Source organism: Pelophylax lessonae, assembly GCF_965119305.1.
Source record: "Pelophylax lessonae genome assembly, chromosome: 4".
In the NCBI taxonomy this organism is placed as follows: domain Eukaryota; kingdom Metazoa; phylum Chordata; class Amphibia; order Anura; family Ranidae; genus Pelophylax; species Pelophylax lessonae.
Genome location: NC_138771.1, coordinates 157426162 through 157448023, shown reverse-complemented (window position 1 = coordinate 157448023; position 21862 = coordinate 157426162). Strand labels below are relative to the sequence as shown.

At 43.5% G+C, this 21862-nt stretch overlaps 1 protein-coding gene across 1 annotated transcript in view; it reads right to left on the bottom strand.

Annotated features, from left to right (window-relative positions):
- Positions 1 to 21862, bottom strand: part of GDI2 (GDP dissociation inhibitor 2) — an 89445-nt gene that overhangs the window by 51577 nt on the left and 16006 nt on the right. The window contains exons 2-5 of the mRNA XM_082256715.1: positions 15076 to 15183; positions 5862 to 5961; positions 2698 to 2832; positions 2031 to 2229 (exon numbers count right to left, since the gene is read on the bottom strand). Of these exons, the coding sequence (XP_082112841.1) occupies positions 2031 to 2229; positions 2698 to 2832; positions 5862 to 5961; positions 15076 to 15183 (542 nt within the window). The remainder of the gene's footprint in view (positions 1 to 2030; positions 2230 to 2697; positions 2833 to 5861; positions 5962 to 15075; positions 15184 to 21862) is intronic.

Here is a 21862-nt window from a genome sequence, read left to right as displayed (position 1 = left end):
CCTGCATCCTGATAAGACAGCTAGTGCAGTAAGAAAACTCCTCCTACAAGCTTTAACCAGGTACTGATATACAGTGGGTACGGAAAGTATTCAGACCCCCTTAAATTTTTCACTCTGTTATATTGCAGCCATTTGCTAAAATCATTTAAGTTCATTCTTCTTCCTCATGAATGTACACAGCACCCCATACTGACAGAAAAACACAGAATTGTTGATATTGTTGCAGATTTATTAAAAAAGAAAAACTGAAATATCACATGCTCCTAAGTATTCAGACCCTTTGCTGTGACACTCATATTTAACTCCGGTGCTTTCCATTTCTTCTGATCATCCTTGAGATGGTTCTACACCTTCATTTGAGTCCAGCTGTGTTTGATTATACTGATTGGACTTGATTAGGAAAGCCACACACCTGTCTATATAAGACCTTCCAGATCACAATGCATGTCAGAGCAAATGAGAATCATGAGGTCAAAGGAACTGCCTGAAGAGCTCAGAGACAGAATTGTGGCAAGGCACAGATCTGGCCAAGGTTACAAAAAGATTTCTGCTGCACTTAAGGTTCCTAAGAGCACAGTGGCCTCCATAATCCTCAAATGGAAGACGTTTGGGACGACCAGAACCCTTCCTAGAGCTGGCCGTCCGGCCAAACTGAGCTATCGGGGGAGAAGAGCCTTGGTGAGAGAGGTAAAGAAGAACCCAAAGATCACTGTGGCTGAGCTCCAGAGATGCAGTCAGGAGATGGGAGAAAGTTGTAGAAAGTCAACCATCACTGCAGCCCTCCACCAGTCGGGGCTTTATGGCAGAGTGGCCCGACGGAAGCCTCTCCTCAGTGTAAGACACATGAAAGCCCGCATGGAGTTTGCTAAAAAACACCTGAAGGACTCCAAGATGGTGAGAAATAAGATTCTCTGGTCTGATGAGACCAAAATAGAACTTTTTGGCCTTAATTCTAAGCGGTATGTGTGGAGAAAACCAGGCACTGCTCATCACCTGTCCAATACAGTCCCAACAGTGAAGCATGGTGGTGGCAGCATCATGCTGTGGGGGTGTTTTTCAGCTGCAGGGACAGGACGACTGGTTGCAATCGAGGGAAAGATGAATGCGGCCAAGTACAGGGATATCCTGGACAAAAACCTTCTCCAGAGTGCTCTGCACCTCAGACTGGGCCGAAGGTTTACCTTCCAACAAGACAATGACCCTAAGCACACAGCTAAAATAACGAAGGAGTGGCTTCACAACAACTCCGTGACTGTTCTTGAATGGCCCAGCCAGAGCCCTGACTTAAACCCAATTGAGCATCTCTGGAGAGACCTAAAAATGGCTGTCCACCAACGTTTACCATCCAACCTGACAAAACTGGAGAGGATCTGCAAGGAGGAATGGCAGAGGATCCCAAATCCAGGTGTGAAAGACTTGTTGCATCTTTCCCAAAAAGACTCCTGGCTGTATTAGATCAAAAGGGGGCTTCTAATAAATACTGAGCAAAGGGTCTGAATACTTAGGACCATGTGATATTTCAGTTTTTATTTTTTAATAAATCTGCAACAATGTCAACAATTCTGTGTTTTTCTGTCAGTATGGGGTGCTATGTGTACATTCATGAGGAAGAAGAATGAACTTAAATGATTTTAGCAAATGGCTGCAATATAACAAAGAGTGAAAAATTTAAGGGGGTCTGAATACTTTCCGTACCCACTGTAAGTTACAGGACTACTATATAGTGCTGATTAGAAAAGATATTTAGCAGTTTAGATTTACAAAAAATAAAATAAATCGCATTTCCATGTTCTGTGTACTGTGGGAGACCAGATCTAGTGAATGGAAGGTACATGGGTTTAGTAACACTTTTAGGCATAGACTTTTTCCAGCCTAAAATCTTCTCTGAAATCATGGTTTGGCAAGTAAGGTATGGCTATATATAAACAAAAAAAAAAAAAAAAAAAAAACCAAACACACTCCTTACCATTAGAATCCATAATAACTATACTGAAAAAAGGCTGTGCCATACAAATCAAAAACAAACTCACTCATCAGTCCTGTACAGAGCAAGAGCATGGCCTGTGAAGTCAACGACATCCTGGCCCAAGTCAAACTTCTTGTAAACCTCTTGCATGGTTGTTTTTTTAGGATCAACTCCTTCCATTGTTTTTGAATCATTTTCATCATAACTTGCAACAAAGCTAAGGAATTTCTTGAACCTCCTCTTCTCGAACAAGCCCATCAAACCTTGAATAGCATTATAAAACAGTTAAAAACATACAGCAAACAAGTGTATTGCCATTGTAACTACAACTAGGAACTACCACAGAATAAAGTTTATACTGAACACACAACTTAGCGACTGGTAGAATACCTTAAGGCTGGTATACATGGACTAAAAATTCAGCAAGAACCGCCCAAATCTCACTGTGTGTACCGCTGCCTGTTCAACAGAAACTGGTTTAAAGACCAGCTTCTGTTGAAGGTCATGCTGGAAAAACCTGCATTTGATCAGCGCATGCAGCCGGAGTATGCCAACAGTAGGGGAGTCTTCACTGTCAAAATACAATAGGGCAGCAGGATACATCCACATAGTTTGTGTGGATGCAGGGGTCGGTCAGGTTTTTTTTGTTTTGTTTAACCTGCTGGGTTGAACGAAAACATTTCCTGCTTTACTATTAGCTGAAGGAAAAAAAAAAAAAGAAAGATACTCACTGGATGCCAAAGCCTCCGCTTCTGTTGAAGGAACCTTGTAAATCTTTCCTCCTTTGTAGACAAAGCTGCCTTCAATTACTTTGAAATCCAGATAGCGGGTAACTTCAGTAAATAGCAGCATTTTTACCAATTGACCTAGAAAAAAAAAAAAAACACACAGGGTAATAGGGCAATATTCGTATAAAAATGTACATATCCAAAGCCCAACTCCAGACAACAGGTGGCTCCAAGCTTTGGATAAACAGGAGTAGGGTTTTAAACAGTTGAGTTGCTGTCTGTGTCTCAAGCGGGTAGATATCTAACAAGGTGGTGTCAAAACAGGAGTAAGGAAAAGTTAAAAGGCCTATTTCTCTCAAATTATGGTTCACAAAATCTGTCTAAATCAGTGTTAGTGAGCACTTTTCCTTTGCCAAGATAATCCATCCACCTCACAGGTGTGGCATATCAAGAAGCTGATTAGACAGCATGATTATTGCACAGGTGTGTCTTAGGCTGACCACAATAAAAGGCCACTGTAAAATGTGCAGTTTCACTGTATTGGGGGGGGGGGGCACCATTTGCCTGATGCAGTGCAACACATCTCCTTCGCAGAGTTGATCAGGTGGTTGATTGTGGCCTGTGGAATGTTGGTCCACTCCTCTTCAATGGCTGTGCAAAGTTGCTGGATATTGACAGGACCTGGCACGCGCTGTCGTGTACGCCGATCCAGAGCATCCCAAACCTGCTCAATGGGTGACCAGTCCCGTGAGTATGCTGGCCATGCAAGAACTGGAATGTTTTCAGCTTCCAGGAATTGCATACAGATCCTTGCAACATGGGGCCGTGCATTATGCTGCAACATGAGGTGATGGTCGTGGATCAATGGCACAACAATGGGCCTTAGGATCTCGTCACGGTAGCTCTGTGTATTCAAAATGCCATCAATAAAATTCACCTCTGTTTGTTGTCCATTACATACCCCTGCCCATACCATAACCCCATCGCCACCATGGGTCACTCGATCCACAATGTTGACATCAGCAAACTGCTCACCCACACGACACCGTACATGCCGTCTGCCATCTGCCCGGTACAGTGAAAACTGAGATTCATCCGTGAAGAGAACACCTCTCCAAAGTGCCAGACGGCGCCATTGAATGTGAGCATTTGCCCACTCAAGTCGGTTACAACGACGAACTGCAGTCAGGTCGAGACCCCGATGAGGACGAAGAGCATGCAGATAAGCTTCCCTGAGACGGTTTATGACAGTTTGTGCAGAAATTCTTTGGTTATGCAAACAGATTGTTGCAGCAGCTGTCTGGGTGGCTGATCTCAGATGATTGGGAGGTGAAGATGCTGGATGTGGAGGTCCTGGGCTGGCGTGGTTACACATGGTCTGCGGTTGTGAGGCCGGTTGACTGTACTGCCAAATTCTCGGAAATGGCTTTGGAGACGGCTTATGGTAGAAAAATTAAAATTCAATTCACTGGCAATAGCTGGTGGACATTCTTGCAGTCAGCATGCCAATTGCACACTCCCTCAAAACATGGGACATCTGTGGCATTGTGCTGTGTGATAAAACTGCACATTTTAGAGTAGCCTTTTATTGTGGCCAGCCTAAGGCACACCTGTGGAATAATCATGCTGTCTAATCAGCATTTTGATATGCCACACCTGTGAGGTGAGTGGATTATCTCGGCAAAGGAGAAAACACAGATTTAGACAGATGTGAATATTTGAGAGAAATAGGCCTTTTGTATACATAGAAAAAGTCTTAGATCTTTGAGTTCAGCCCATGAAAAATGGAGGCAAACACAAAAATGTTGCGTTTATAATGTTGTTCAGTGTATTTACTAAAAGCTAAAATGAGCTCTAATACAATATTCTAATTATATTCTATTTAGAAAAATAAACCTGAACGGAGTAAAAAAAAAAAAAAAATAGGTCCAAAGCAAATCAAACTGAGCAACTCACCCTCAATTATAGATTTTTCATATATTTATAGACAAAACCTTGGTTTTCCAGTATAAAGGCTCAAATATCAGTGCAACAGAGAGCCACAAAGTACATAGGCAAGACGGTAATTTCAAATTAAGAGATCCTGTAACCAAAAAGAGGGTGCGTAGTGTCTAACTGCTGAACTAACACGTGCAAGGCCAGGGCTAGATTTACTATTAAGAATATTAGGCATGTGCCTATAAGCAGCAGAGGCAAAAAGCCAGCTTTTTCCTGTATAGTTATCAATACATTTCCACCTCCACTTCATTAAATACATCATTGCAATCAGATCAGGACCAGAAGAAAATGTTGTGACACAGTTGCTGCCCGCAGAGGAGCGTTTCTGGACACCGTAAGCTGTCCTAATAGTTCCAGTGTGGGGAATCCAGCCTTCTATAATAGATACTGGACTTGTAGAAAACCCACTGCATATGGTTTTTCACCCAATTGGGTTCAGAATTAGATTAAAACTTTAGGATCCTGTGGGAGCAAAATACTATGCTATGTGTTGTCCCCTATAGGAAGAAATCTGGGTGGGAAACCACACATTTATGGCACGCTAAAGCTCACCATTTACTAGAAAAATTTAGTAACCTTTGTACAAAAATTCTCACCAGCACATTGGATGACTTGACAAATGTCATTTTGAAAGTACTTCAAAAAACACTTGCTTTTAACATGGTTTTGGAGTTAATGAATTTTCCCAAACAAAATTCACATTCACTTTGTTTATTCAGGAAAAAATTACCATCCTGCTACTTCAAATTTTCTGGTCACTGACTGAGAAAGATCATCAGTTTGACCCCACAAAATGATTAGAAAAAGCAAATGAACATTCTTAAAAAGGAAAAAGTGTCAAACAATATTCCACTAGCGTACGGCTAGCTTAACAATGACATTTTAGCAGTTGCCATCTGCTGAATAGCAAGAGATAACGCTATAATAGGGATTGTTTCCTGTGACAATAAGAATTCAGAAGGTATAACTTTCAGTTGGTGGTAAATGGACTGCAAGAGGGTCTGAAAAAACAAGGATATGCTTAATCTAATTTTTTTTGGTTTGTATAGATATTGACCCAGAACTAATTCATCTGCATATGAACTGCTGCTGAACTAACTGCAGGAGGATTACAATTGTTAAGCTAATCTATTCGTCATAAAAGGTTTACAAGATAAACTGCTTCTTACCACCAGCCATAAGAAATTTAGGAATCAGATCCACATTCCAGTCTCGCCCTCGTCCCATTGACTCTGGGGGGCTTCCAGGGAGGTTAAATCTTTTGTACAACTAGAAGTTAAAATAAAATTACATTAAAAATATTGTGGACACATTACACACACAACATATGTGCAGTACATAGCAGCAAAGCAATACAAAAACATGTCCCCGTGTTAACTTATCTGTCCAGAAACTCATGATTCTGCTGGATTGACAGGTTAGCCCTGCTTAAAGCAGAGTTCCGGCCTCGGGGGTGAAACTTAGCTAAAATTACCCCGGGGACAGTCAGTGCTAGTACATTCCACAATGGATAGCCTCTGTACTGTCCCGGGCCGCACTTACCTTTTAGAAGAAATACTTACCTTGAAAATTTCTTCTCCAGCGCTGCCATCGCGGATGTGGGCAGCTGAAGCCAGCGCGTCCTCTTCTGCGTCCTCTTCTCCCAGAATGCGCCTGCACCGACCCCGCTCATCACTTTCGGTGCAGGCGGGTCATCCCTCCACAGCTTCTGGGCATGCCTAGAAGCTGTTTAGCAGGGAATGACACGCCCGCACCGGAATTGACGAGCAGGGCCGGTGGAGGCGCATTGATTCCTGGGAGCGATGACGTTCAGCTCCCAGGAATCAATGCAAGGAGGAAGTGACGGCTAAACAGGAGGGATGACGCGCCTGCACCGGAAGTGACGAGCTGGGCCGGTGCAGGCGCATTCTGGGAGAAGTGGGCAGCTGGCTTCAGCTGCCCACATCCGAGATGGCAGCGCTGGAGAAGAAATTTTCAAGGTAAGTATTTCTTCTAAAAAGGTAAGTGCGGCCCGGGACAGTACAGAGGCTATCCATTGTGGAATGTACTAACCCTGACTGTCCCGGGGTATTTTTAGCTAAATTTCACCCCCAAGGCTGGAAGTCCGCTTTAAGGAGAGGAGGGGAGGGCGTTTTTTTACTTTAGCAGGGCGTAACTGAGCAGTGCTAACACCGTTTGGGATTTCAGTGCAGATCAGCAGGTATTTTTCTAAAAAGGTTAGGCCCCTTTCACACGGATGGTTGTGACATTATGCTAAATAAATTTGCACAAAATGTACTAAATCACTTGCAATTAGGTATACCGCTCTTAAAGTATTAACCAGATGGTATTATACCGACTCCAAACTCTTTCCTGGAACTTCAGCATTAGGTTTAGGTGGTTGTCTGCACTTACAGGGAGTGCAGAATTATTAGGCAAATTAGTATTTTGACCACATCATCCTCTTTATGCATGTTGTCTTACTCCAAGCTGTATAGGCTCGAAAGCCTACTACCAATTAAGCATATTAGGTGATGTGCATCTCTGTAATGAGAAGGGGTGTGGTCTAATGACATCAACACCCTATATCAGGTGTGCATAATTATTAGGCAACTTCCTTTCCTTGGGCAAAATGGGTCAAAAGAAGGACTTGACAGGCTCAGAAAAGTCAACAAAAAGTGAGATATCTTGCAGAGGGATGCAGCACTCTTAAAATTGCAAAGCTTCTGAAGCGTGATCATCGAACAATCAAGCATTTCATTCAAAATAGTCAACAGGGTCGCAAGAAGCGTGTGGAAAAACCAAGGCGCAAAACAACAGCCCATGAACTGAGAAAAGTCAAGCGTGCAGCTGCCAAGATGCCACTTGCCACCAGTTTGGCCATATTTCAGAGCTGCAACATCACTGGAGTGCCCAAAAGCACAATGTGTGCAATACTCAGACATGGCCAGGGTAAGAAAGGCTGAAAGACGACCACCACTGAACAAGACACAAGCTGAAACGTCAAGACTGGGCCAAGAAATATCTCAAGACTGATTTTTCAAAGGTTTTATGGACTGATGAAATGAGAGTGAGTCTTGATGGGCCAGATGGATGGGACAGTGGCTGGATTGGTAAAGGGCAGAGAGCTCCAGTCCGACTCAGACGCCAGCAAGGTGGAGGTGGAGTACTGGTTTGGGCTGGTATCATCAAAGATGAGCTTGTGGGGCCTTTTCGGGTTGAGGATGGAGTCAAGCTCAACTCCCAGTCCTACTGCCAGTTTCTGGAAGACACCTTCTTCAAGCAGTGGTACAGGAAGAAGTCTGCATCCTTCAAGAAAAACATGATTTTCATACAGGACAATGCTCCATCACAAGCGTCCAAGTACTCCACAGCGTGGCTGGCAAGAAAGGGTATAAAAGAAGAAAAGCTAATGACATCGCCTCCTTGTTCACCTGATCTGAACCTCATTGAGAACCTGTGGTCCATCATCAAATGTGAGATTTACAAGGAGGGAAAACAGTACACCTCTCTGAACAGTGTCTGGGAGGCTGTGGTTGCTGCTGCACGCAATGTTGATGGTGAACAGATCAAAACACTGACAGAATCCATGGATGGCAGGCTTTTGAGTGTCCTTGCAAAGAAAGGTGGCTATATTGGTCACTGATTTGTTTTTGTTTTGTTTTTGAATGTCAGAAATGTATATTTGTGAATGTTGAGATGTTATATTGGTTTCACTGGTAAAAAAATAATTGAAATGGGTACTGTATATTTGATTTTTGTTAAGTTGCCTAATAATTATGCACAGTAATAGTCACCTGCACACACAGATATCCCCCTAAAAATAGCTAAAACTAAAAACAAACTAAAAACTACTTCCAAAAATAGTCAGCTTTGATATTAATGAGTTTTTTGGGTTCATTGAGAACATTGTTGTTGTTCAATAATAAAATTAATCCTCAAAAATACTCATTTGCCTAATAATTCTGCACTCCTTGTAGGTTCGATTAAAAAAAAAAAAAAAACCTTTGGGAATGCAAGCAACTTTCTTCGGTATGGAGCAAGATATCCACTATAGCTTTAGCGATATCAGGCACCCCTTTAAAATCATACAATGCAGATGTGCCTTACTGGCCCCCCAATTCCAGGCATTTTACACAAAGAGGAAAGGTTAATTCACACTTTGTCAACTGTATGGGCCATTGCTTTACACTGGAAGTCCCCAATGGTTCTCATCTTTCAGGATAAGATACACCTGTATTCTCGCAAATGGGATGCAAGGAAGACCCACCTTCATATACTTGTACCTTGAACTTATACATGTTCATGTTACCATAGGTTAAATGCTTAGTGCCATTTAGCCCACTACTGATTTTCTATTTGCCTACATCTGTACATTTACTGATTCAAATGTTCTGGAGATTCTATGTATGCTTCTAAATTGTTTGCTTTATGGTATAAAATTTATACTTCGGACATATCTTTTGTATATGGTCATATTATGTACTATACATACTTTAATAGCTTGTAAACGAAAAAAAAAATGGATTTTTGACTTACCGTAAAATCCTTTTCCCTTAAGTTCATTGACGGATGCAGTTCTCTCCGATTCATATCATTAGGGTAATACTGTCCCCTACAGGAGTAGGACACTAGGCAGAAAAAAGTTCTGGCTACACCTATGGGCAGTCCCAGAGGGTACACCCTCTCTTCCTGCATAGGATGCCAGTTTTGTATCAAAGCAGTGTCAGAAAAGTAACACCGACCCAACTCAAAATAGAGGGGCGGGTACTGCGCCCGTCAATGAACTTGAGAAAAGGATTTTACGGCAAGTCAAAAATCCAGTTCTCTATCGTTTATTGACGGACGCAGTTCTGATTCATATCAGTAGGGACGTCCCAAAGCAGTGCCATAAAATGAGGGGTGGGAACAGCAGAAAAGAACAAGTCCCAAAGGCCAAACATAGCCGACAAGGGAACATAAGACTCAGCACAAAAGATGAGGCCCACCTGAAAACAACAGTAAACACCCTCAAGGAAGGCCAAAAGCCCCCCAAACAGCAGCTAGCAAAAAACCTTGCGGCCGAAAAGAGACATCTGCAGATGCCAGCACATCCACCTTATAAAAATGTGGTAAAGGTGTGAACAGACTACCAGGTAGCCGACTTGCAACCTGGAGCACAGATGCCCACAAGGTGAAAAGCCCAGGAAGCACTACGCACCCGAGTAGAACGCGCCAGAACAGGGAAAGGTAGGACCTGACCCCTAATTGAATAAACCTGCACCACCGTCTGTGCGATCCATCCAGGAATAAACGCAGCAGACGCAGGCAGTCCCGTTCACGGGCCATCCGTAAGTACAGAGAGCGAGCCTGACTCACAAATAGACTCAGAAGTCGCCAAGTACACCTTGAGTGCCCGCACTCTAAACAGAGTAAGCAATGCACATTCCTTAGGATGTGAGGGCTGAGGACACAAGATGGGAATACAATGTCCCTGTGCAAGTGAACACCAGAAACCACCTTCGGAGGGAAGGACGGATCCTGACGAAGTACCACTTGGCCCCATAATCAACATATAGGGAGGACAGGACAATGTCGCGATTGCCGACACCCGCATGCAGAGTGACAGCAACCAAGAAGGCCACCTTCTGTAATAAGGTAGGCAGGGGATACCCTTGAATACTCGCAAACATAGGGTCTAAAAGAACTGACTGAACCAAATCAAGGTCCCCAGTGGGTGATGGAGGTCACACCGGAAGCACCAAGTGTCGCACACCCCCCGGAAGAAGTCCCGCACCAGGGCACAGGCGGCCAACAGCTTTCGGGAAGAAATTTGCCAAAACCAGACCCTTGACAGTACTCAAGGCCAACTTGTGATCAACTCCCCTTGGAAGGAAGCCAAGATCTGGGCCACCGAGTAAGAGCGAGGGGGAGGCCACGCAATATACGACTGTCTCGTATGATGAACAAAAATCACCCTAGAAGTCGCTTCCCGCTCTTCAAGCAGGGTGGGAATCACTGAGGCAGCCAAACACCCGTCCTTCAGCACCTGGCATTCAACAGCCAAATCAGCAAAGTCAGGGACCGCAAAGTCGGACGGGAGATGGGCCCTGGAGATAACTCCTCCCTGAGAGGAATTCTCCAAGGAGCATCTGCGGCCAGCCTGACCAGGCTGGCGTACCAAGCTCGGCGAGGCCCGTCCGGAGCCACGAGCAAGACCGAAATCCCTTCCACCTCGATCCTGCGAAAAATTATTGTCAGCAACTTGGGAGGAGGAAAGGCAGAACGCAGCTGAGACTGACCTTGGCCCATCCGTGAGCACGCGCACACGACCATGCCGGCGGCAGCCGTGCGCAGGTGGCCATGCTAAACTCCATGGCATTATTCAAGTTGAACCTAGGGAATGGTCTTGCCCATGACAGAACCCATGGTGCCACCATTGCACCCACCAGAAGGTCCCGGGAGCGGGCCACAAACCGAAGCACTATTCTGTAGATACAACGCCAACAGGTCCACGTCTGGAGTGCCCCCAACGAAGGCACAACTGCAGAAACACCTCCGGATGAAGGGACCATTCCCCTGCATTCAAGGCCTGTCGACTGAGGCAATCCACCCGCCAAGGTTTCCACACCTGAAAAAGGAACAGTGGAAGAGCTGGAACAAGGCGCACTGCCCAACAAAGAATTGACACATCCAAGGCCGCAAGGACACCCTTGGTAAATGACATAAGCCACGGTCATGGCGTAGTCGATTGAACGTGCACCAGGCAGCTGCCCGATCCAGTGAACCAGGCAAAGCCAGATCGCTCTCAGCCCCAGGACATTGGATTGGTAACCTGATCCTCCAGGGACCATACTCCCAAAGCAGAGAATCTGCCGAGGACTCCTTCCCACCCAGACAGGCTTGCATCCGCGGTGATAAGTGTTCAGGAAAAAAGGGGGATGGAAGATTCCAGCTCAAGACTCCCTGGTCAGCCAGCTCAGCCGGATCCGATAGCCCTATCTAATATGCGTTGGACACTCACAAAGCATTAGACCAGGGGTCCTCAAACTACGGCCCACATGCAGCCCGCCAGGGTCCTGAACCCTGCCCGCCGACCAGGATGTATCATTCATGTTTGCCGGGCACGGCGGCGGCCATCGCGGCACCGGGCTGACTGCCTGTCACTCACTGTGCAGGCCTCAGACAGGACAGATGCTTCCAGCCAATGAAGTGCTGAGTGCCTCAACGTGACGTCATTTGTCCCCACCCACAAGAGAACAGAGGCACTCACAGTTCCTGGCTGTCCCACACGGTGTGGTTTTGGAGCTGAGAAGAGAAGGTAAGACAAGAAAAGAGATGGGGAAGGGCGGGCCAGTGTGTGATTATGAATCAGGATATACATTTTTATCAGCAGTAAATATATAAAGCAGCAGTCTTGTGTGATTCCCACATTCCCCAATATTATAGGTCAGCAGGAAAATATAATACATACAAAAGCAGCATTCTCTTGTGTGATCCCCAATATTATATATCTGCTGTATATAATAATGGGTATCATACACGACTGCTGCTTTTGTATGCATTATATTTACTGCTGTATATAATAATGGGGATCACACAAGACTGCTGTTTGTAAATTTTATATTTACTAGTAAATATAATATATACAAAAGCAGCAATTGTGTGTGATCCCTAATAGTATATAAACAGCAGTAAATATAATATATACAAAAGCAGCAGTCTTAATATATACATAATTATTATATTGCCAGACTGCTGCTTCAATATATATTATGAGAGCTTCTCGAGCTGCAACCTAGAGGAGCCGAGGAGGAGGGACTACTTAGCTCTTCAGCGCGTATATCACATCAAATACTTTATAGAATATATATATATCTATATATATCTATACATCTATCCATCTATCTCTATATCTATATATATATATATCTATATCATTAAATATTGTATTTTTCTTCCTGTTTTTTTTGTGCACTACAAATAAAATATGTGCATTGGAATTCGTTCATATTTTTTTTTATATAGTCCGGCCCCCTACAGTATATGAGGGAGCGTGAATTGGCCCCCTGTTTAAAAAGTTTAAGGACCCCTGCATTAGACTGTCGAACTGCCATACTTGCAAGATGTTCTCGTTAAAATTTGGGCTTGGGCCCTCCTTCCTTCCCTGGGTGCAGCTGTTATATTCTAACCCTAGGGCTCGTTTATGTGTTAATTATATTTGTCGCCCCCTCCTGTTTGCCCTGGCTACGGAACCATTAGCAGCAGTGTTGAGAGCAGATTCCACCACCCAGGGATTAGTAGTTAATGGCCTCAAAGAAAAAGTGGCCCCTTAGGCAGACAGACAATCTACTTATCTACCTCTCTGTTCCCCAAACTCCTGTAGGTTATTACGGAATTTGGACACTTATGGAGTTAAACTAAACTGGGCTAAGTCAATCATCTTCCCATTAGATCCTGATGCGGCTGCAGGTGCTCCCAGCACTTGCCTGCTTAACGTCACCACTAAGTTCAGATACTTAAGCATCATTATCCAATGGGCTTTTTCCAAATATAGTGACAATTTACTTCCTATTTTATGGACTAAAAACCACATTCACAGCTTGGTTTAAGCTACCCCTTAACTTATTATGGAGAATCAGTTTTAAATGATCTTTTTGCCACACTTTATTTTATGTTCTTGGCAACTCACCGGTCTACGTCCCTAAACTGTAGTTTCTAAATTTTGACTCCCTGATCACATCCTTCATATAGGCAGGTAGGCCGGCAATTGCTAGGGAAATGCTACAGCTCCACCCGTCTGATGGAGGACTGGCTATGCCCAGTCTTCAAAACATTATTTTGCATACCAACTGATTCATGCACACTGGTGGTTTCACCTGGACACAAATAAAGCAGCTACTGCCCTAGAGGAGGCGATTCTCACTTCATAGCTTGAATAACCTTATTCTTTAGAAGTCTACACAAAGGCGCAAGGGGGTAACCAGATTCTAGACATGACATTAGGGGTTTTTAAGGTTGCTCATTTAATCCCACCAAACGCCTTGAGAGAACTGCGTCAAACTGGCAACAGAACATGCCTGATCTCACAGAGGAAGTGTGTCGGGAAGTCTTGCCCTTCCAATCCCCTATGGTCATGTTCTGTTTTGGATGGGTAGGCTTGCATTGCCCAACTGTACCAGGAATGTTGGCTCATTTTACCATATGGTTTGGGACTGTCCTTGCATTTGAGCCTACTGGTCTGAAATCACCAATTTTGCTAGTACAACCCTCCCAACTCCCAAATATTTGTATATTCTAAATTAATATTTTTGTTGCTTATTAGATTATTTTCCAGCAGGGAGGAAGAGACTACGTTATTTGTTTATGCTAAAAAAGCCATACTTTCAACCTGGAAGCTCATAACTCCTCCCTCCCTCTATTTTGGCTTACTTTGATTAATAAGGCTCTGCCTATGTGTAAATCAACTTATGAAGCAAGAGGTTGCCCCAAAGTAAGATTCACAGGCTATGGTGGCTCCGGAACAGCCCTTGGTTTTCTTGTATTCCTGTAAATGTACTGTTGCCCATAAGACATTGTGGACAGTTTATTTTTCCCCTTCTGTCTTTTAAATTATTTTGATAAAATATGCAAATATTCTGCAATAAAATTACTTGGTATAGATAAATGGATCGCTCTCCCCCTTTAGAGTGTATGTGTGTATTTGCCTGAGCTGTTTCCCAGCACACTGGTTTGTTTAGCAGGTTTTGTTGTACTACTGCTGAACTTTGGCAATTAATGTACAGTTCAAAGGTTAATGAATGTAAAGTTAACTTTTGAATCTAGAATAAAAAAAAAAAAAAAAAAAAAAAAAAAAAAAAAAAGGTACATTAATAAAAATAATGAATGCACATATTTTTGCACTGGGATAAAAATATACATGTTTTAATAATGTATTTTTTACAGGAGCTTGAAAAGCACTGCATCCATGATCAGTGAGTGCAATGCCATGCTACTGCAGACTTTCTCCCCAGCTTGTTACCCATACGGGCTTTCAGTTACTAAGCTGGATGTGTAGATGGACTACAAGGGCGGTGATTGTGATTACTGCACACACACAATCCATTGAGAACTACAGGTTCACCTTGGTGGCAGATGAGACTTGTAGCTCAATCATTCATTCACAGCATTCATTTGCGTCTCAAAATACAGGTGTAACATGGTACCAAAATACAGGTGTAACATGGTACAAAAATCAAGTTGTCCATTAACGTTGCACTGAAAAAAAAAAAAGATATTAACAAATCAACATTCCACCAAAGTAATGTTACAGTTTGCAAGAAACTAAGTTAAAGGGTCACTTACATCCCTTAGTCCCTATATGGGACACTAATAAACTTCCCTTTATGTTGATAAAAAAAAAAAAAAAAAAAAAAGTTGTCTTACATCTTCCAGAGGTGTGATGGAAGCACTCTCTCCCCCGTAATAAGAATTGCGATCCATATGCAACACCTTCTTGCCATTTACTGACATGATTCCTGACAGGATGCATTCCTACAGGGAACAAGACAAAGGTAATGGATTACATACAGAGTACAACATACTAAAAAAAAAAAAAAAAAAAGAAGAAGAGGGGTTCGTAGTTCAGCTCAAGTTGTAAGCTAGGTACACTTTTTAACAATCTGATCAAGGGGTCTAATATTTTACTGTTAAATGGTAGTCAATTCAGAAAAGCAAAATTAAAACCTTCCCTCTCTAATCACTTCTGTTCATATACAACCCCAATTACAAAAAAAAGTTGGGATGCGGTGCAAAATATACTTAAAGCAGAATACAATGATTTGCAGATCTCATAAACCCATACTTTTCCACAATAGAAAAAAGTAAACACATCAAATCTTTAAACTGAGACCCCCCCCAACAGAGAGAGAGAGGCCCACAGAACCCACTGTCCCAAAAAGCAGTCTCAGGACAGCACGTGTAACCAACAAGCCCTCTCATAAGGGAGTGAGCAATGTAAACTGCCTAGGGTGAAGGGAGGGGCTCCATCCCCCGGACAAGGCCTCAAGGCACTCCCACCTAGATTCTCAGCAGAGAATCCACTGCAAAATGCCCGAAAATGGGCGTACCAAGATGGCCGCCACAATAATAGCAGACGAGGCTACAACAAAATGGCGGCCATGCGTGGCAACAGGACCCACAGGGAGACCCCCCGCCAGCCCTCCCACACCATCCTGCTCCTGGAGGAACCGACCGAGGACCCCCCCCTGCACGATCCACCCAGCGTCGCGGACGGCGCACCCCCTGGCCCCCCAATGCGGCCTGCACACTAGGTCCCAGCCTCAAGTAGGCCCAAACAATCCCCCACTTGGGGGGGGGGCCACAACAGGACAGAGGGAAACCCAGGAGTGTGAGGGTCTGACCATGCCAGGAAGGGGCCCGCGTCCACCCCAAAATCCGTCAGGGAAGAGGGGGGGGGGGGACGTTTACTCACCGTACCAGGAACACAGGCGGGCACCATCTCCTGACAGGACCCCTCTCCACCGAAGTGTGGGGGCTGTCGGCCAAATAAGAATGCTGCTACATAGGCCTAGACCCTGTCGTGTGCGTCCTGGCGGGACGTTTAACTCGCGGGGCCAGGCCCCATCCAGTGGGACTATGTCACGGCCAACTCTGCGTGGAGCTAAGGCCTGCACACGCTCGCTGGCCAGATTGGGGTGACCACTAGATCTAGATTAACAGCCCGTCGCCGGGCATAGTTGCTTGAAGGTCTCACAAGAAAATTCCAGAGAAAAAGGCTAGCTTAAAAAAAAATAAAAAATCTACATAAAAAAATAAATACTTTTATGCCAGGACCAAAGATCCCAGCAGGGAACTAGTTCCTTACTCCTGACTAGGCAGATTAAAACGGACATCCTATGCAGGAAGAGAGGGTGTACCCTCTGGGACTGCCCATAGGCATAGCCAGAACTTTTTTTTCTGCCTAGTGTCCTACTCCTGTAGGGGGCAGAATAACCCTACTGATATGGATCAGAGAACTGCGTCCGTCAATGAACGATAGCGAAACAATGATTTGCAGATCTCAAACCCATACTTTTTCACAAAAAAAAAAAACCCAGAAAAATAGTAAACATATCGAATCTTTAAACTGAGAAAATGTACCATTTAAAAAAAAAAAAATATTATGAAATGAATAGCAGCAACACTTCTCAAAAGGTTGGATAGGGCCATGTTTACCACTGTGTCCCCTCTTAACACTCTTTAAATGTCTGGGAACTGAGACCCTTTGCTGATGTTTTGGGAGAGGAATGTTGTGCCATTTTTGTCCAATAAAGGATTCTAACCCCCCCCACCCCCAAAGTTAAATGCTGCTGTCTGTTGTGCCCCCACTGTCATTCCTCGAGGGTTGTCTCACCAATACAAGGGGTGTTAGTGGCCAGAACACCAGATGAAAACAATGAAAAAAAAAAAAGCCAAAGAAAAGAAAATTGGTGCAGCCAACATATCTAATGATTGGCAAGCTGCAACATAATACATTTTTGGTTTTGGATTAACACCACACTGACCTACTGATCACCCAACAATCCACTAATATCTGGAAATATTTTAACTTTTTTTAGATGAGGGGCAAATCAGTAGGCTATAGATTAGCTGGAGTTTTTATGATTTGTAAGCACCAATATGAAGGTGTATCAGAGTCAAAGTATGAAGGAGACAATTCACCTTTTAAATTACAGGAACTGAACTTCTGCCAAGACGAGATGGCCTGACAAGGTGGTTTAGGTTCAGAGTCTGACCAAGATAGCAGCTTAATTGCTGATTAATAAATATGCAACTAGGTATTTTAACCACTTGCCGACTGGCTGCCGCAGATATACTGCGGCAGGGCGGCTCGACATGGTTTTGGCGGTGACACCGCGGGAAGCAGTCCGCGGGAGGAGCGGCGGTGATCCGCAATCTTCAGCTACAGTGACAGAAGAGCCACCTGCTTATGTAAACAAAACAGGCTGCATTTCTGTCAGAGAGGCAGGGAAAGATTGTGTGATTCAGCTTAGCTGAATCACTGATCTCTCCCTGCCTCTGTCCAACTCCCCCCCCAGTGTCAGTAAGCACAAGTAGGCATACTTTTAACCCCTTGATCACCCCAGTGTTTACCCCTTCCCTGTCAGTGTCATTTATACAGTAGCAGTGCATATTATTTAGCACTGATTACTGTATTGTCACTGGTCCCCAAAAAGCGTAAAAAATGTCAGTTAGGGGTCCGATCTGTCCGCCAAAATGTCACAGTCCCGCTAAAAATCGCTGATCGCCGACATTACTAATAAAAAATAAAAAAATAGTACAAAAATCTATCCCGTAATTTGTAGACGCTATAACTTTTGCGCAAATTAAAACACTTGTTGCTTACAAGTTAAAATCAGTATTTTTTGCTAGAAAATTGCTTCGAACCCCCCAAACACATACATATATTATATGCACATTGTACATTGTATTTTATTTGCACAGTGGTCTTTCAAAAAGTTTTTGGGGAAAAAATACACTTAAATGAATTAAAAAAAAAAAAAAAAAAACTAGACAGTAAAAGTTGGCCCAATTTTTTTTTGTAGAATGTGAAAGATGTTACGCTGAGAATCCTAAAAAAAAATAAAGTGCGATTCTCATTTTATCCAGAATCGTGCATTTCTAAATACTTACACACACACTGGGTAAATTATTTGATCACCTGCAGATTTTGGCAGTTTGCTCATTTACAAAGAAATGGAGGGTCTATAACAGGGATCTCCAAACTACGGCCCACCAACTGCTGTTGTGGAACTAGACGTCCCATTAGGCATTGTAGAACTCTGACATTCCCATACATGACTAAGCATAATGTGAATTGCAGTTCCTAAACAACTGGAGGGCCATAGTTTGAAGACCCCTGGTCTAATTTTTTATCATAGGTGTATTTCACATTATAGTGACAGAATATCAAGAAGAAAAAAAAAAAAAAACACGATTAGTTGCAATTAGGCAAATAAATAAGTATTTGATTCCCAAGCAAAACACGACTTAGTACTTAGTGAAGAAACCTTTATTGGCAAGCAGGTGTGGTGCTTATAAAGGTTTAGTCACCTCCCTTACCTTGTGGTGCTGCTGGGAAGAAGCTGGAGGCATTGCTGGAAAGCAGAAAGTACAAGGTCTGGAGGACTGGAGCTCTCCTGCAGCTACAGGAGAGGTATGAGGGCCACATAAAATGGCCTGGAGGGCCGGATTCGGCCCGCGGGCCTTGTGTTTGACACCTGTGTCATACAGGAAGACCCATCTACAACCCATCTTCAGTGTTCTGGCTGAGTTAAGAAGGTTCTCATCCAAGATTTTACAATACATGATGTTTCCACCACAGTGCTTGACTATAGAGATGATGTTCTTAGGGTCATCGTATTTTTCCTCCGAACATGGCGAGTGGAGTGAATGCCTAAGTGCTTAATTTTGGTCTCATCTGACCACAGCATTTTCTACCAATGCTTCTCTGAATCATTTAGATATTCATTGGCAAACTTCAGACGGGTCTGTACATGTGCCTTCTTGAGGGGGACCAATCCATGGTGGCATATTATGTTACCAATGGTTTGTTTGGTGACTGTGGTCACAACTGCCTTGAGATCGCTCACAAGCACCTCCTGTGTAGTTCTGGGCTGATCCCTCACTTTTCTCATGATCATCCTTACCCCAACAGGCAAAATGTTGCATGGAGCTCCAGACCAAGGGTGACTGATGGTTATTTCTTTCATTTGCAAAAAATTGTGCCAACAGTTGTCTCCTTCTCATCAAGCTTCTTGCTGATGGTCTTGTAGCCTATTTCTGCCTTGTGCAGGTCTACAATCTTATCCCCGACGTCCTTTGACATCTCTTTGGTCTTGTCCATGATGGTGGGTTTGAATGAAGAAAGATTCTGTGGACAGGTGTCTTATAGACATAATGAGTTTTCATTAGAAGCACCTTCTTAAATTTACAGGACTCGTGTGTACCACATACTGTAACCAGAATCATTTTTGGTTGGTAGGGGATAAAGTACTTATTTTACTCACTGAACTGCAACTCAATTTATATAACATTTGTAGCATGGATTTTTCTGGATATTTGTCTCGATCATTTAAAATACACCTATGATAATTATAGACCCTTCATTTCTTTTTAAGTGGGCAAACTTACAAAATCCCTGCTGTACATACATTTGCCCCCACACTATAGGAGGATGACAAGCCCTCCAATGTGATAGCTTAGTGCAGTGTTTCTCAACTCCGGTCCTCGAGGCACACCAACAGGCCAGATTTTAAGTATTACCTTGGGGATATGCAGACTAGAATATTGCAATCACCGAGCAGCAAAGAATATCACCTGTGATGTATTTCAGTTTTCTTGCAAACCTGGCCTGTTAGTGTGCCCTGAGGACCGGAGTTGAGAAACACTGGCTTAGTGCAGGTGACTGGTACTATTTAGCCCCTAATCTCACCTCTGCACCCGGTTGAAGTCAAGCGAGTGTTTGATCAGCTTCTACCCCATGTTTGAGAGCTCTCTGAACCGGGAAGTGCTCTGAGCTAAGTGCTTACAGGTTTATACTACCTAGAGGATCAGGCAAAGAATATTTGCCTTAAATCTACCATGGAAGTCACATTTCTGGCAGTGTAAAAAAGTGTCTGGGCAGTTTTATCACTCGACAAGCCAGTGGATTGAAGATTATGATTAATGTCCTTGCTGCTATAAGTTTGTTTACATGAGGCAAGCACTTACGCTGTTGGCAGCAAAAGGACCAACAATACATTTTATACATTAAAGTGAACAGGTGCCTTGTCCATGCAGCACAAAGCAACAGGTTTCCTTTACAGCTGGCTACACTAACTGCATATACTTCACGTCCTTGCTGTTCACCCATGGGAGGAAATATAAGTTCAGTAGAGAAATGACATTCAGAAAACGGATACATACATGCTAGGTACATCGTAAATTATCTTTGTACAATCACAGGTTAGTAGAACATGCTATGTATACAAGACACTCAAAAGGGTTTCAAGGGGGAGTGAAGGATGTGCAGAGGGAATGCATTCATGGCAGGTTTTATTAATAGCTTCATCACGAAAGCAATGCAGTGGTGGGGACTCTGGGCTTCCGGAGCCAAACGCTTAATTTCTAACCTTACACCTCAAAAATATCTAAGTGAAATACCACATTCAGAAAGAAAAAAAAAAAAAAACATCACAGGTACATTAAATAAAAAAGTGTACAAAAACCTATAGTTTGTTCTGTAAGAAAAAACAACCACACCCCGAGTAGAAAAAGCTGTCCCCTGCCAGCAAGCTGCAGAGTGGGAACCAGATGTCTGCAGAGGTTGACACATTCTACTGAGTCAGAACCAGAGAAATCCAATCAGAAGTGAGCTTAGGCTGTGCGAATTGAAGAATGTTTGTGGCTGTATGAAGTTGAAGTCTGGATATACCAGGGCTCAATGTTATCACACTTGCTGTTGTGGTGTGCTGAGGGAATGCAAATTTAAGGTAGTAACTCTGGGGTTGTATGCAAAGCAATCAAAGACAGTGTTGTCACCCTTAGACAGGAAGTGCTGGGACCAAATTTTATGTTTTCTGTACTGAGTGGAAATAGAAAGGAGGTGTGCATGATACATATTGCAAAATATCCGACAGCAATTTTTTTTTTTTTTTTTTTTAAACGAGGGTTTGCTAAAAAAAAAATTCACCTGGTATTACATTTGGACTGTAAAAGGCCTCCTAAATGTATCGATATACATACACACTTACATGCTCTGTGTAATTGTTTTGCACACAGCAGCCCCAGTCATCCTCAGGCCCCTCTCGCCTGCCAAGTGTCCCCACAGCAAGCAGCTTGCTATGGCGGGCACTCAAGCAGACTTACTCCCAAGCCTCTGCTCTGCACACACAGTTGTGGCTCAACCCCCCCCCCCCCCCACCAACACCTCATTTGCTTACTGGCTATGATTGACAGTAGCAGTTTCGCTGTCTTAGCCAATGAGGAGAGCGAGAACCGGGGCAGCTGAGGCTCTCGTGCACATCACTTTATTGGGATGGGGCTTGGGTAGGTATTGGGGGGATTTTTTTTACCTTTGTGCATCGAATTGCATGAAGGTAAAAAAACTTGAGCCTTTACAACTACTTTAGGTTTTAAGTAAATGACATGCAACTCTATATTCTCCCAGGAAAACTTCTAGCTGTATAAC